The 12,175-nt window shown below is 60.5% G+C and overlaps 1 protein-coding gene across 10 annotated transcripts in view; it reads left to right on the top strand.

Moving 5' to 3' along the window:
- The window catches only part of UNKL (unk like zinc finger), a 40,254-nt gene that overhangs the window by 16,401 nt on the left and 11,678 nt on the right, over positions 1 to 12,175 (top strand). For 9 of the 10 annotated variants that reach the window (XM_032327533.1, XM_032327531.1, XM_032327532.1 and 6 more), the window contains 2 exons: positions 2,870 to 2,932; positions 5,256 to 5,409. In XM_032327533.1, coding sequence (XP_032183424.1) covers positions 2,870 to 2,932; positions 5,256 to 5,409 — 217 coding nt within the window. Of the gene's footprint in view, positions 1 to 2,869; positions 2,933 to 5,255; positions 5,410 to 9,585; positions 9,837 to 12,175 lie in introns of those variants that run through there. The other variant, XM_032327536.1, reaches the window with a different exon arrangement.

Below are 12,175 nucleotides of genomic sequence, written 5' to 3' on the forward strand. Positions count from 1 at the left end.
CTGATGAGGACATGGCCTGGTGCAAACGTCTTTTATGTTTTTTTCCTAAATTATTTGGCATTTTAAAAAGTGGACCCGTTGCGGGCAGAATGGATCCCGGGTCGTGGGCGAGCTCCTGGGGGGATGGATGTCTGAAGTGTGGTGGTCTGTGATCATGCAGCCTCGTGACCATGCCGAGTGCTGCAGAGCCCTCCGCTGTGGGAGGCGTGTGCTCCTGTGAGTTTGTGTCTGTTAAAGTAAAACACGAGTGGGCCAGCATGCTCCTGTAGGCCAGCTCTGATGTCCGGATCTCCACGTGCACCACTTGGTGGCGGCCCCGGGGCACACTGGCCCAGACCTCCCTAAGGTCTCCTGCTGTAGTGGCCCCTCTGGGAGGGCCAAGTTCGGGGCCTCACTGGCCTGGCCACTACCAGGCACCAGGTCTGGATGAGATCACGCTGGGGCGGGGGCTGTGCAGGGAGGGTTTCTCAGCCAGACCCCTAGGTCTGCCTCACTCCCAAGTACCATCGTCTGTAAGGGTTGACGTCAAACCCCAAACCTTGGCCTGTGCTCTGCGTGCCCCCCGCTGCTTCGTTTGCACCGTGAATAGGTCTGTGCCAGTGGAGGTTCGGCACGAAAACCACGAGCCTCTGGGGCACTGTCAGATTCACTCAGGCTGTGTCCCTGTGTCGGGCACACCCGAGGACACCTGGGGTCTCACTGTGTGTAGACCTTGTGCCGGTTCAAGGACTCCAGGGTTGGACTCCCTCGTTCACGTGCGGGGTGGGAAGGCACGTACCCCCGGCATGCCCCCGGCCCGAGTTTGCGCTGCAGACCTGCTCTTTCTGCCCAGAACATGCCGTGTGCTGGTGCGCGTCCCCCGGGTCAGGCTGAAATCTTAGAAAACCTGTATGTTGTTCCTGAGAACAGCTACTGAGGCCCTTGTAATTTCCTGGGTGATAGAACCCTCTTTTTTTTTTTTTTTGAGGTGGTTCCTCAGCGCTCCTGGATGGGGGCTGGTCACCGGGAAGGCCAAGCCACAGTTAGAAACTCAGAACTTTCTGCGCCAGCCCATGTGACCCCGGGGGCGGGAAGGGGCTGGGGATGGAGTTAATGGGACGAACTTCCGTGAAAATCCCCCACATCCGGGGTGGGGAGCATCTCCATGCTGGGGAGGCGGCCCCAGCCCGCACGTGGGACTCTTGCAGACCTCAGCCGGTGTGACCCTAGCTGGCTGCGTTCTTTGCCCTGTTGTTCGTTACACAGTAAATCGACGTAAGTGTGTGCTTCCTGAAGCCCTGTGAGCTCTTTCAGAAGGTGGCGGGGCCCGAGGGGAGTTGTGTGTGTCCTGATTGACATTGGTCACAGGTGATAGTCTGACCCCAGGCAGAGGGTGTTGGAACTGGACTGGCATGGGGACGCTGACACTGGGTGTCACAGGAATGTGGTGTGGGGTGTCCAGGCCCCCGCAGCGGGGAGGGGCCTGGAAGAAGGGGTGAGGTTGCCCTCAGGGAGCCCTATATTCTGAAGGCAAGCAGAATGGTTTCGGGGTAACCTTGCTTTCCTCAGTGTCACTTAGTCTGGAAGCATAGATACTCAGGTCTTTGGTCAGTGACTTTGGAAGCCCTCAGCCTGCTCTGCAGGGAGGAGGTCACTGGACAAGGGAGCTGCAGGGGATTCAGAAGTATCTGGCTTGAACCCGTGGCCCATCACCCTGCAAAAGGAGGGGCCCCAATCAGCGCTTCTCTGGACACCTTCCCCGCCTCGCCCCCTGGGGATCATTCTGGGTTCTTTTGTGATTCCAGAAGCCAAAAAAAGAAAGGAAGAAAGGCCAGGATGCCCTGAGCCACCACTGAATTCACATATTGTAAAATGAGTTATAAAAATCAGAATATTCCGATGATCTGAAGGACATTTTGGTCCACGGTTCTTGTGTGGATGCTGACCTGGGCAGAGCCGATGCTGAGCTCTGAGCACAGCCTTCGTCGGGCCCAGCGGGCCCAGCAGATGGCTTGTCAGTCAGGGTTTCTATATGTGTAGGGGAGAAATAAACATTTCCCACCACCCTCTTCCGTTCAAGACCAGGCCCCTGCAATTTTTTTTTTTTAAAGACTTTTTATTTATTTATTTGACAGACAGAGATCACAAGTAGGCAGAGAGGCAGAGAGAGAGAGGAGGAAGCAGGCTCCCTGCTGAGCAGAGAGCCCGATGCAGGACTCGATCCCGGAACCCCGAGATCATGACCTGAGCCGAAGGCAGCGGCTTAACCCACTGAGCCACCCAGGCGCCCCATAGGCCCCTGCAATTTAAACTGATAAAAGGAGAAAAAGGTTATTATGTATCCATTTAGAAGTCTTTATAGAGAAGCAGTTAGATGTGGCAGCTTAATACCCTTTTAACGAGGAGTAGTGAACCGTGCAGGACCAGTGAGACAAAAGCAACAGGGTTTCTGTTTCCAGGGGGGTGAGCTGTGGGACAGTAAACGTATGGGGGAAGTAACATCAGGCCAGGGTTACTTAGTGAGGCCTGTTCTGTGAACACGGTGCTGGCGTGGGAGAGGGGAGGGTGTGCCTTCACAAAGGAAGCTTACTCTGCCTTCCTGGCTTTCTGCAGTTTTAGTGGAAGAGCCCTTTGCTTCCAGCTCAAGCCTGACTGCTGGTGGGCTTGGGGAGTGGGGGTTGCGGTGCAGAGCTCCCCGTGACCCCTGCCAGGACCAGCCCGGAGGTCAGAGGTCAGGGAGCAGGTGGGAGAGACAGATTCAGACCTGAGGGAGGGTAGCGACATGAACACCTTTGCCGTCTCCTGAGCCATCTGTACTCCGCCTTGTGTGCGTGAGCGAGGCTTGGGGGTCTGTGTGCCTGGAGCCCACCACTGCCTCCTTCTGTTGCAGGCAAAGCGGAGAGAGTCCCCTGCCGAGGGCAGCCACCGGGCCAGCGAGCAGGATGGCAAGCAGGTACTGCGGGGGCAGCCCTGGCTGCTGGGGCTCCCACAGACCTCTCCAGCCGCTGGCCGTCTGTGGTGTCCTTGTGTTTCCACTTGCCTTCCTCCCAAACTGGCCTGTGCCTCTGTCTTTCATTCGAATGTTCAGAAAATGCTGCTGTTGCCCTTTGGAAACAACAGAAGCCCCCAGCATTGTCCTCAAAGGGAGCACGGGGTGCCCTTTGCGGCCCGTCTGCGTGTGTCTTGGAGCTGCCTGAACAGAGCCTGAACAGAGCCCCATGGGGCTGCGTCAGCCACAGCCCCAGCCACCCTTGAGATCCCCAAATTGTCCTCCCAGCGTGGGCAGGGCCGGGCCCACCATCTCGCCTGGCGCTCTCCCCTGCGTCCGGCGCTGTCTGCGATTTCCGCTTTCCATGAGGACGCGGGTCCCCACGAACGCTGGCTGCGGCTGCATTCAGCACTCGGCACACTGATATTTCTCTGTCGCCATCCATGCTTGGAAGGCCTGGGGTGCCGAGTGGCCGCCGACGTGCCCCTGTGGGCAAGCACGTCGTCTCTCGCTGTGGGTCTGTGCTGTGGGCACTGTTCCTAAGTCCTCTGCAGGCGGCGCACCCGGCCTCCCTCCGGCCTGGTCTGCGGCTGTCCCCAGAGGGCTCTGCATCATGGCTGGACCAAGTCGCGAAGGTTCGTTCTCATCTCAGGAGCTGTGACAGCAGCAGAAAGGGAGTTGGAAGTGAAAATGCAACTTAGTTATTTTGTGATGTTGCAAGGGAATCAAAACTGTAAGATGTTCCTTAAGAATCTGAAGCTGGACACATGGGCGATAACAGCTGGTTCACCGGGGGACCCAGGCACCCACCAGCCCAGACACCCCAGGGCATGTTGCGCTGGCCCCCGGCCCATCCTCGTGTCCGCCAGCAGCCGGGAGCAAGCTGCCAGGCTCCTCTTAAGGCTCCCGCCCGCCTGTACCCAGAGACACCCTCCATCCCGTCCAGAGCCGGCCCCCAGGACAGCAGGTGCCCCACTGGGGCTTCCCAGGTCACTGGAGTGGCTCCCAGCACTTCCCTGGGACCCCCAGTTTGAAGGCCGCGTGGTTGGAGGCTGGCCTGGCCATCCTCTGGGGACCCCTCACTTGCCTCTGGACACCTGTGTGCCTGCTGGCGCCGGACCTTCCCTCCGTGTAGCCCCAGGGAGACACGAGTGAGGGTATCCTCAGATTTCAGGATGTCACCTGATGTCTGCCAAGAACACGTCTTTGCACTGTGACTCCGTGGGTGGAGGAAGCCACAACGGGAGCCTCAGGCCAGCGGCTTCCAGCCGGGCTCAGAGCATCGGGGGATGGTGGGCTGCTTGCCCTGCCTTCCTGCCTCAGCCGGGACAGAGCGGGAGCCTGAGCCCCGGGAGCCCGGGGACCTTGCCCTCCAGACTTGGGCGGTTCAGGCTCATGTCACACGTGCGGCAGGGGCTGTCACAGTGTCCCCTGTGCTCACGGCTGGTGTCTGCACCAGGGGCTGAACGCAGCCAGCCGTCCGGGAAACACTCAGAGGAGCTGTCTGTGCAGGGTGGCCTTCCCTCATGAAGCATGTGTTCTTTCTGTTCCTGTCATCATCATCATCGTGGAGAACGTAACTGGGGCTGACCACGTAGTAAAGCCATCCCGGCCCAGGCTGGCGCAGCCCCTGTCCAAAGTTGACTTCTGTCTCGTTTTGAAGCAAAAACCAGACATCACATGTTTCCCTTCCGTGTGGCTACCGGTCCCTGACCGCACGGTGACTGGGGTGCAACTTGCAGGGCCCCGAGCCCTGGCTTGCCCCTTGTCCTGGTCCCATGGGTGGTCGGTGTGCTGCCACGCTGCCGGCTGGGCCCCGGGACCGCACTTGTCCTGATCTGCGGCTACCGAGTGAAGTCGCGCGCCTTGCCCTCTGTTTTTTACCCTTCTCGGGTAATGAGATTGTTTTTCTGTTTTCAGAAGCGGTGTTGGTTCTCTGCTGATGCCTTTTGGTGGATTTTTTCTTTACTGCCACGTATCTGCTCTTGAAACAGTTTCTGCAGAAAAGGCCATTAAATGTGACACTTTTTAGATGCATTTGTGCCCGTCCCTGGGTGATTGGCAGCTAGTGACTGTCTGTCCTGGTCGTTACAACCCACTAGGCAGTTAAAGAACTGAAACATTCGGAGGAGTCGCACTGTGTTATATTTGTTGTGGGGTTGGACGTTAGCCAGCCGTCCCGTCTGTGACTGTCCCCGCGCCCCCCTCTAGTGGCCTCTGTCATGGAGCAGTCACGTTACCGCTCCCCGCGCCCATCTACTCATCTTGTTTCCGTGTCTCCACGCAGAACCACCTGTCCGTGTCCATGGTGGCTCACCCGCTTGCCCCTGGTGTGGGGTCCAGCGCCGGCTCCAGCAGCTCCTCCCCGACCGCCCTGCCCACCCTCCCGGCCTGTGCCCACCCGCCCGAGCCCCCCAGCGGTGCTGCTGAGCCCGTCCCAGGTAAGTCTAACACTTCCTGGTTTCCTGACTTCGCTTCGCACTCACGTTGTATCTTTTTAGGGCTCTGTGTCAGGACACGTGGTAGGAGGCTCCTTGTTGTAGAAAAGCCACTGTGTATTAGGCACCTGTCCCGTGGCTGTACTGTCTGTGATCTAGAAAGACGCCCCCTAGCAGCAGCCTCCTGGCCCTAAGACGAGAGCAGAGAGTGTGAGGACGAGGCTCGCCGAAGGCGGGGGCGTGGCTGAGTGGCCATTAGCTGCTGGGAGTCCTTGAGGGTCGGGGGACTGATGACCCAGGTGATTGGAGTCTGGCCAGAGGGAGAGGGTTGTCCTGAGAGCAGGGAGAGGAGGGGTGTGGAGCGGGGGGGGGGGGGGGGGGGGGGGGGGGGGGGGGGGGGGCGGGGAGAGGGCGACCTTGCCATGCTAGGCAGCACCCCCGCCCCAGGGCCCCGTCTGTGGTACCATGTATGGCCACAGTTGCAGAGGGCTCACATTGCTGGCCTGACCCAAGCCCCCATCTCTGTCCCGGTAAAGGGAGACTCGGCAGGGGCTCTGTTCATGGCTCTTGCCATGCTCTCTATCCCAGGTCTGGCCGGGATGGTGTGGCTGTGGGTACCACAGGGAAGTCGCTCCAGTGAGAGGCCAGCTCAGTTAGCTTCAGTGCCGTCCGTCCTCTGCACTTGGAGTCCTGGAGCGCATCCTTTCTTTTTCACCTGCTCTCTTGGGAACTGCAGGGGACTGGGAAGGCCCCTGTGTACCTGCGTCAGGGCACCACTTGGGCGTCAGGTGGCCAGCCCGGGGATGGTACGCTCTTACCCAGAGGTAAACGTCCATGGCTGGTGGCCCAGGGGTGTGTGCATATTGCTTTCCACCCCCTTAAACTTGGGCACCCCGGTCACGGCAGCCCAGGACAGGGAGGAGAGTATCTTTCCAGCGGCCATGCAGATGGCAAATCCTGGACCTGAAGGGGCCATGGAGCCCTTTGGTCCCTCCTGCTGATGTGAGGGACGCCGGACAGGTGAACACAGTCCTGCTCCGGCATCGTGGCCCACTCCGGGGCGCGCTCCGCATCGCTGGCTCAGGCTGGCCTCCCGGCCCCGTGCTCATTCTCAGGAGGGTCTTTAAAGGGTCACTCTTTTACAACCGGGAGACCTTCTGTGGCCGGGCATGTCTTGCTGCACAGCCCTGGCATTCCTGCATGGGCTCCACCTCGGAGCTGCTGCTTCTGCTGAAGAATCTTCTGGAGTCGAGCTGGCCTTGCCCCCCAGGATGGGAAGCTGGGGGGCAGAGAGGGGACCCCTGATGCAGCTGCCCCATCCCCCCACCGGCTCCCTCTGCCCCCGCCCCCCCCCCCCCAGCCCTGAACTTCTCAAACTTGTGACTCTTGCTTCCATGCTCTGGGCTTTTCTGGAAATTATGTCTATGCAGCTTTGAGAACCGCCAGCGGCTCTCCCCCGGGCTCTTCCTTAGACCGGCTTGTTGCTTCAAGGCTTACCTCCTTCATGGGTGGGTTCTGCGTCCGTTTTCTTATAAGCAAAACCAACCAACCACACGTGTTTTAGCTTGACCTGAAATGGGGGTGGAACGAGGTGTTCCTCTTGAACCACAGATTTGATGTGGACTCAATGTGGCCAGTGGGCTGGAGAACTCAGCCGAGTCGCACGTGTTGGCAGAGACTTGGAGGCGGCGGGGTGGTGGTGCCAGCGTGTGTGAGCTGTCTGGCCACTGAGCAGGTCCCCTGCTGCGCTTGGGGGCTGAGTGGTTAGTTATGCAAGGAGCGCCGTCTGTATCGTGTGTCTCTAAGTGGCTCCCCTAGAGAATGCTGGACTGAGGCGCTTGGCTGCCGGACACGTGTGGTTAAAGACCCAAGCCTGGGTTGGGCACATGCACCGGCGCGCACTGGACGCCTTTGTTTCCAGCTGGAAAGGAGCCAGGAAGCTGTTGCTCTGAATGGCATGTTTGATTTTACTCTTTGGGGTTTTTTGTGTAAAACGCAGAGGTTTAAAAAAAAAAAGCTTATTTTCCCAGTTCACAGGTAGTCATAGTAAAATTGGAGACTCCTACACAGGCAGTCAGGGAAGAAAATCCCTGCCCTAAGCAGACGAGGCCACATTCAGCTCTGCCCCCAGACCCCCAAACGGACAGAGCTGAGGGCACCTGCGCCTCGAGAGTGGCCTCGTGGCAGTGTGGTGGCCCCAGGGGAATCCGCGTCTTCTCAGTGTCCCTAGCCGTCACCCTTCCATAAGGGTCCTCGGCCTGTTTGTGTCACGGAGCGTTTGTAGGTCCATCTTCCGCTCACCTCAGTGTTCCCTGAGCCAGCTGCCCAGAGGTAGCACTGCCTGCTGACAGTACGTTTTCGGTGCCCCTGCTGTTAGAATCAGGGGCTGCTGCTGTCATCGTTTTCTCTGGAGATCATCGCGTGTGGTCAGACCCCAGTCTACGGGCCCAGTTAGGACTCCTCAGAACTACCCTCTGGTCCCAGGAGGGCCCTTGCCAGCGGCCTTCCTGCTTCTGAGGACCCCCACGCTGCGGGGCACCTGGAAAGAGCCTGCCCTACCTGTGGGGGCTGGCGGGTGCAGACAACGCGGTGGCCTCATGGAGACTGGTGTGGCTTGGGTTCTGGCTTTATGGTGCTCTGCCCACGGGGAATGAGTAAACGCTCGTGTGAGTAGATGCTGTTTGCAAACTAATTGTGCGATTAGTGGGTTTAGTGGAATCATTTCACGGCACTTGGTGGATTTCCTTTCCTTTGCCTTCCACTTCATACCAGCGGGTTTCCGATTAAAATAGTGACCTTGAAATAGTCCTGGTGCAGCTCATTGCCAGGAGTGGCCGGGAGTCAAGGGTGGGAGAGCCTTCATCCAGAGACCAGATGGACTATGGAGGGGATGGGGGGCCTGGCCGCGGGGCTGTGGGCAGCTGGCTCACAGCGACCTCGAGGGCAGGGGTCTGGGCGGGTGGCCTGGCCCGGGGCCATGGCGTGCTCCGTGGTGTGCTCATTTCCATCTGAGCGTGTCTGGACGGGAGGTAAGGTCCTTCACCTGAACAAAAGCGGCCCTGCCAGTTGAAGCCCCTTCGGGCACCTGGACGTGGGCTTTGCGCACACCGCCTCGAGGTGCCGGTGTCAGGAGGTACGCGCCCCTCTGGGGTCCCACATACAGGGCGGCAAGGAACTGGGTACTGCGAGGACTCGGGCTGGCGTGGTCCGCCCCCGCGCACCCAGCCCGCGGCGTCCCAGACAGGAGCGGCGGGGGCGGGGCCGGCGCGGCCGAAGGGTTTGGTCACCAGGGGCGGGGCCGGGGCCGGCGCAGATCTAAGGGTTGCGTCACCGGGGGCGGGGCTGGCGCGGGGTGAGTAGGAGGGTCGCGTGGTTGGGGGGTGGGGCCGGCGCTGGGTGGGTGGGGCTGGTCTCAGGGTTACGTCACCCAGGGGGTGGGCCGAAGGATTGCGTCACTCGGGGGCGGGCCCGACGCAGGGCGGGCGGGGCGCGGGCTGCGTTTGAATCGGCGGCGGCGGCGGCGGCGGCGCGGTGGACGGTGAGTCAGCATCGTCAGCCCCGCGCCGTCTGGGTGTGGGTCGTCGTTATGCGGAACTAGCTGTGCACCCCGGGCGAGGTGAGAGCCAACTCCGTCTCGACGCGCCTCCCCGCCAGGAGAGCAAACACCCCTCCCGGTTGCGCTTCCTCCCCAGGTGCGCCATGTCCCCACGTGCCCACCTCCCCAGGTGAGGTGCGTCTCCCACCTCTCTGCTTTTCCAGTTCCCCGGTGGGCGTCCTCCCCAGGTGCGCTACCCCGTGCACCGAGCCCCCTCCCCCAGGCGAAGTGTGTCTCCCATCCCCCTCTCACCTTCCTCCTTCCCAGGTGCACCTCCTCTCGCCTCCAGGTGCTGCTCGTACCCGTTGTCGTCGCGTCTGTGCCCAGCCAGGGATGGCACCCAGGGGTCAATACCAGCTCCCTTAGAGATTGTCAGTGGTGTGAATGCAAACAGACCCTTTTTGGGAACCTGCTCTGCAGAGGCGCCCGCGGGTTTCCTGCGTGGGCGGGAGCCGCGGGGCTTCTTCGGGGGGCCTGCATCACCTAGCGGAGGTGCTTTGGCTCCTAGTGACGGCGGGGTTCCTGCCTGGTCCTGCGGGGATCGTCACCTGCACTGCTGGATATTCAGGCCGGTGGGTGAGCGGGTTTGCCGGGTGCTTCTCCATGCTGTCTTAGGGGAGGACGGTCTGCTGGGGGGCATCCGGCCCTGGGTGGGGAGCACCCCCGCGTCAGGGCTGCCCCATGCTGGTCTTTAATTCTGTGCACTGTGCTCGTTGTCCCTGTGTGTCCTTTGACCCTGAAGGACCGCGTGGCCTCCTGAATGTGCTGTGTCACGTCAGGATCCGGGGATTGCCAGGGCAGTTACTCAGCAGCTCTCCGCGGATTTCTCACCAAGGTCTGGGTGGTTCCTAGTGGCTGGGCAAGGCGGGTTCTGGGTCCGATGGCACAGCTTACGTAATTTAGCTTTGATTTTGAGCATTCAAGTCTTTTTTAAAAGTCTGCTTTCCTTTGAGAGAATATCCCAGAGGACTTGGGCCTGACCCAGAGCACTGATGTGGAGCAGCAACGGATCTTGAGCAGCCGGTGCGCCCCAGTCCGCATGCTGGCTGTGCTGTCCTGGGCGGCGGGCCCCTCTCTGCTGAGTCATGGGTGGGGGTGGGGGACTGTGAGAAGATGAATCTTTTCCAGGTGAGGAAAGGCTCTTGGTTCAGCTTCTTCTCCCCCATGGTTGGTTCATTTGTGCTTTTGTTATGAGAAAGTGTTTCTAGAACTTTGTTGGGTTAAAGCATGCCACACCTAATCTGGTGCTGAAGGTTGAGGCCCCGTCATCAGGCCTGGCTGACCTGCGTGTCCAGGACAGAGGGTTGGGACCCCAGGCCTGCGCCAGAAGGGTGGGTTTGGGCTTCCATCCTTTGTGGCCACCTTGCAGAGCGCAGAGAGGTGGGGGCAGGGCAGGTAGGGGGGGCGGAGCTGGCTTTCAGCACATGAGTCTGCAGGGGGTCCAGGCAGACAACCAAAAAAAAAAGGGTTTGGGAGGCTGAGCAGAAGGTTTGGTTAGGCTGCAGCCTACGGCAGTGTCCAGTGTCGTAAGTCCCAGAGGAAGAGCCACGGTGGGGGCAGGGTCTGGCCCCGGTGGCCACGAGCATGCACAGTCCCCACCGGAGGTAGGACTCTTGATGTGCCAGGATTGGCATTTTAGAAAGGCCCCTTGTGGGACAGCGTGGTGGGGCACAAGGGGCAGCCCCCAGAGACCGCTGGAGCTTAGGGCCCTCGGTTGTGCGGGTTCTGGGAGGATGGAGGGGCTAAGGGCTCCTCCTGGGGCCCTGCTGAGCGCATGAGCCCTGGTGCATGGCGGGGGGGAGTGGGGGCCCTGTGTCCCCAGAGTTTGGGAAGCTGCTGATGGGGCAGTGGGCCTCTCCCTGGTAGGAGGAGGCAGAGTGTCTACGCCGGGGGGATGTTGGCATCTCAGGGTTAGGGCTGCTGAAGCGGAGTGTGTGGCTGTGGAGCAAGCATTGGAGGGGCTACTGGGCCTCCCCAGGCCCCTCAGAGAGGATGGGAGGTTTGAGAAGGGGGTTCTGGTAGGGGAGGGGAGGGCAAGATGGTGCTGGGGAGAGGGTGCTGCCTTTTCCCAGAGCATGGAGGCATGGTTGCAAGGCTGGAGGGCAAGGTTTAGCAGTAGTTTGGGGTAAGGTGGGGACAGGATGTCAAGGGGGGGTTGGTCAGTGAGGGCCCCGGTGCAGGGCTGCCAGGGGCTTCCAGTGCCACAGTGGGTGGGCATGGGTGAGGGGCGTCAGGGTCAGCAGTGTCTTCCCCAGAAGCAGGTGGACCCTCTGGGCAGTTCATAGTTCTGTTTGAGGAGGGTCCCAGGAGTTCTGGGCCTTTGGTCTGTGGGAGGTGTCTGTCCTTGGCCCCCATTATTGTGGGTTGAATTATGTGTCCTCAGAAGGTAGCTCTTAGTTCTAATTCCTGCGAACGGGATTTTATTTGCAAACAGGCCTTGCGGATGTAGTCAAGGTAAAACGAGGTCATGTGCATGGGTCCTAACCCAGTGCGATGTGTCTAAGAAGGTAACAGTTCGGCCCGGATGTGGAGAGGTGGCCGTGGGACAGCCGAGGCCAGGGCTGGGGTGTCCACTGGCCCAAGACTGCCAGGGGTTGCCAGCAACACCAGCAGGACTGAGCCTGCCCCGGAACCATGGGAGGAAGCTGGCCCTGTGGACCTTGCTCTCACCTTCTCTCCTAACAGTGCGATGGACTCGTGGGGCAGATTCGTGGGGCGCTGTTGGAAGCTACCTCCTATGGTGCTCGGTTTGGGTGGCCCCAGGATGCAGGTGGCCTGTGCTGCTGGGTCTTAGGAAGGAGTGGGCCAGCAGGCGGGCGTGTGTGTGTTGGCGGGGTCCTGGCTGTAAAGAAAGGCCGGAGAATCACGGGCTGGGGGAGCCCACCAGGAGGAAGGGGCCCTGTGGGCCCCAGCTGAGCCGTGTCTGCCTGAGGGACTCTATCTGTCCGTTGTCCCTGCAGCCGTCCGGTGCAGGGCTGCCAGGGGCTTCCAGTGCCACAGTGGGTTCCCTGGCTGCTCTGGCGCGGGGTCTTTCTCTACAGCCCCACGGAGGACCACAGCCCTGTGTCCTGTGCTCGGCTCCTCAGCTTCTTGCTCCTCAGAGCAGCAGGGGGTGGGCTCGAGCCCTGCAGCCACTGTGCGTGCTCACCTCCTCCCTAGATGGGAGCCACAGGA

The sequence above is a fragment of the Mustela erminea genome, chromosome 20, assembly GCF_009829155.1.
Source record: "Mustela erminea isolate mMusErm1 chromosome 20, mMusErm1.Pri, whole genome shotgun sequence".
Classification (NCBI taxonomy): Eukaryota; Metazoa; Chordata; class Mammalia; order Carnivora; family Mustelidae; genus Mustela; species Mustela erminea.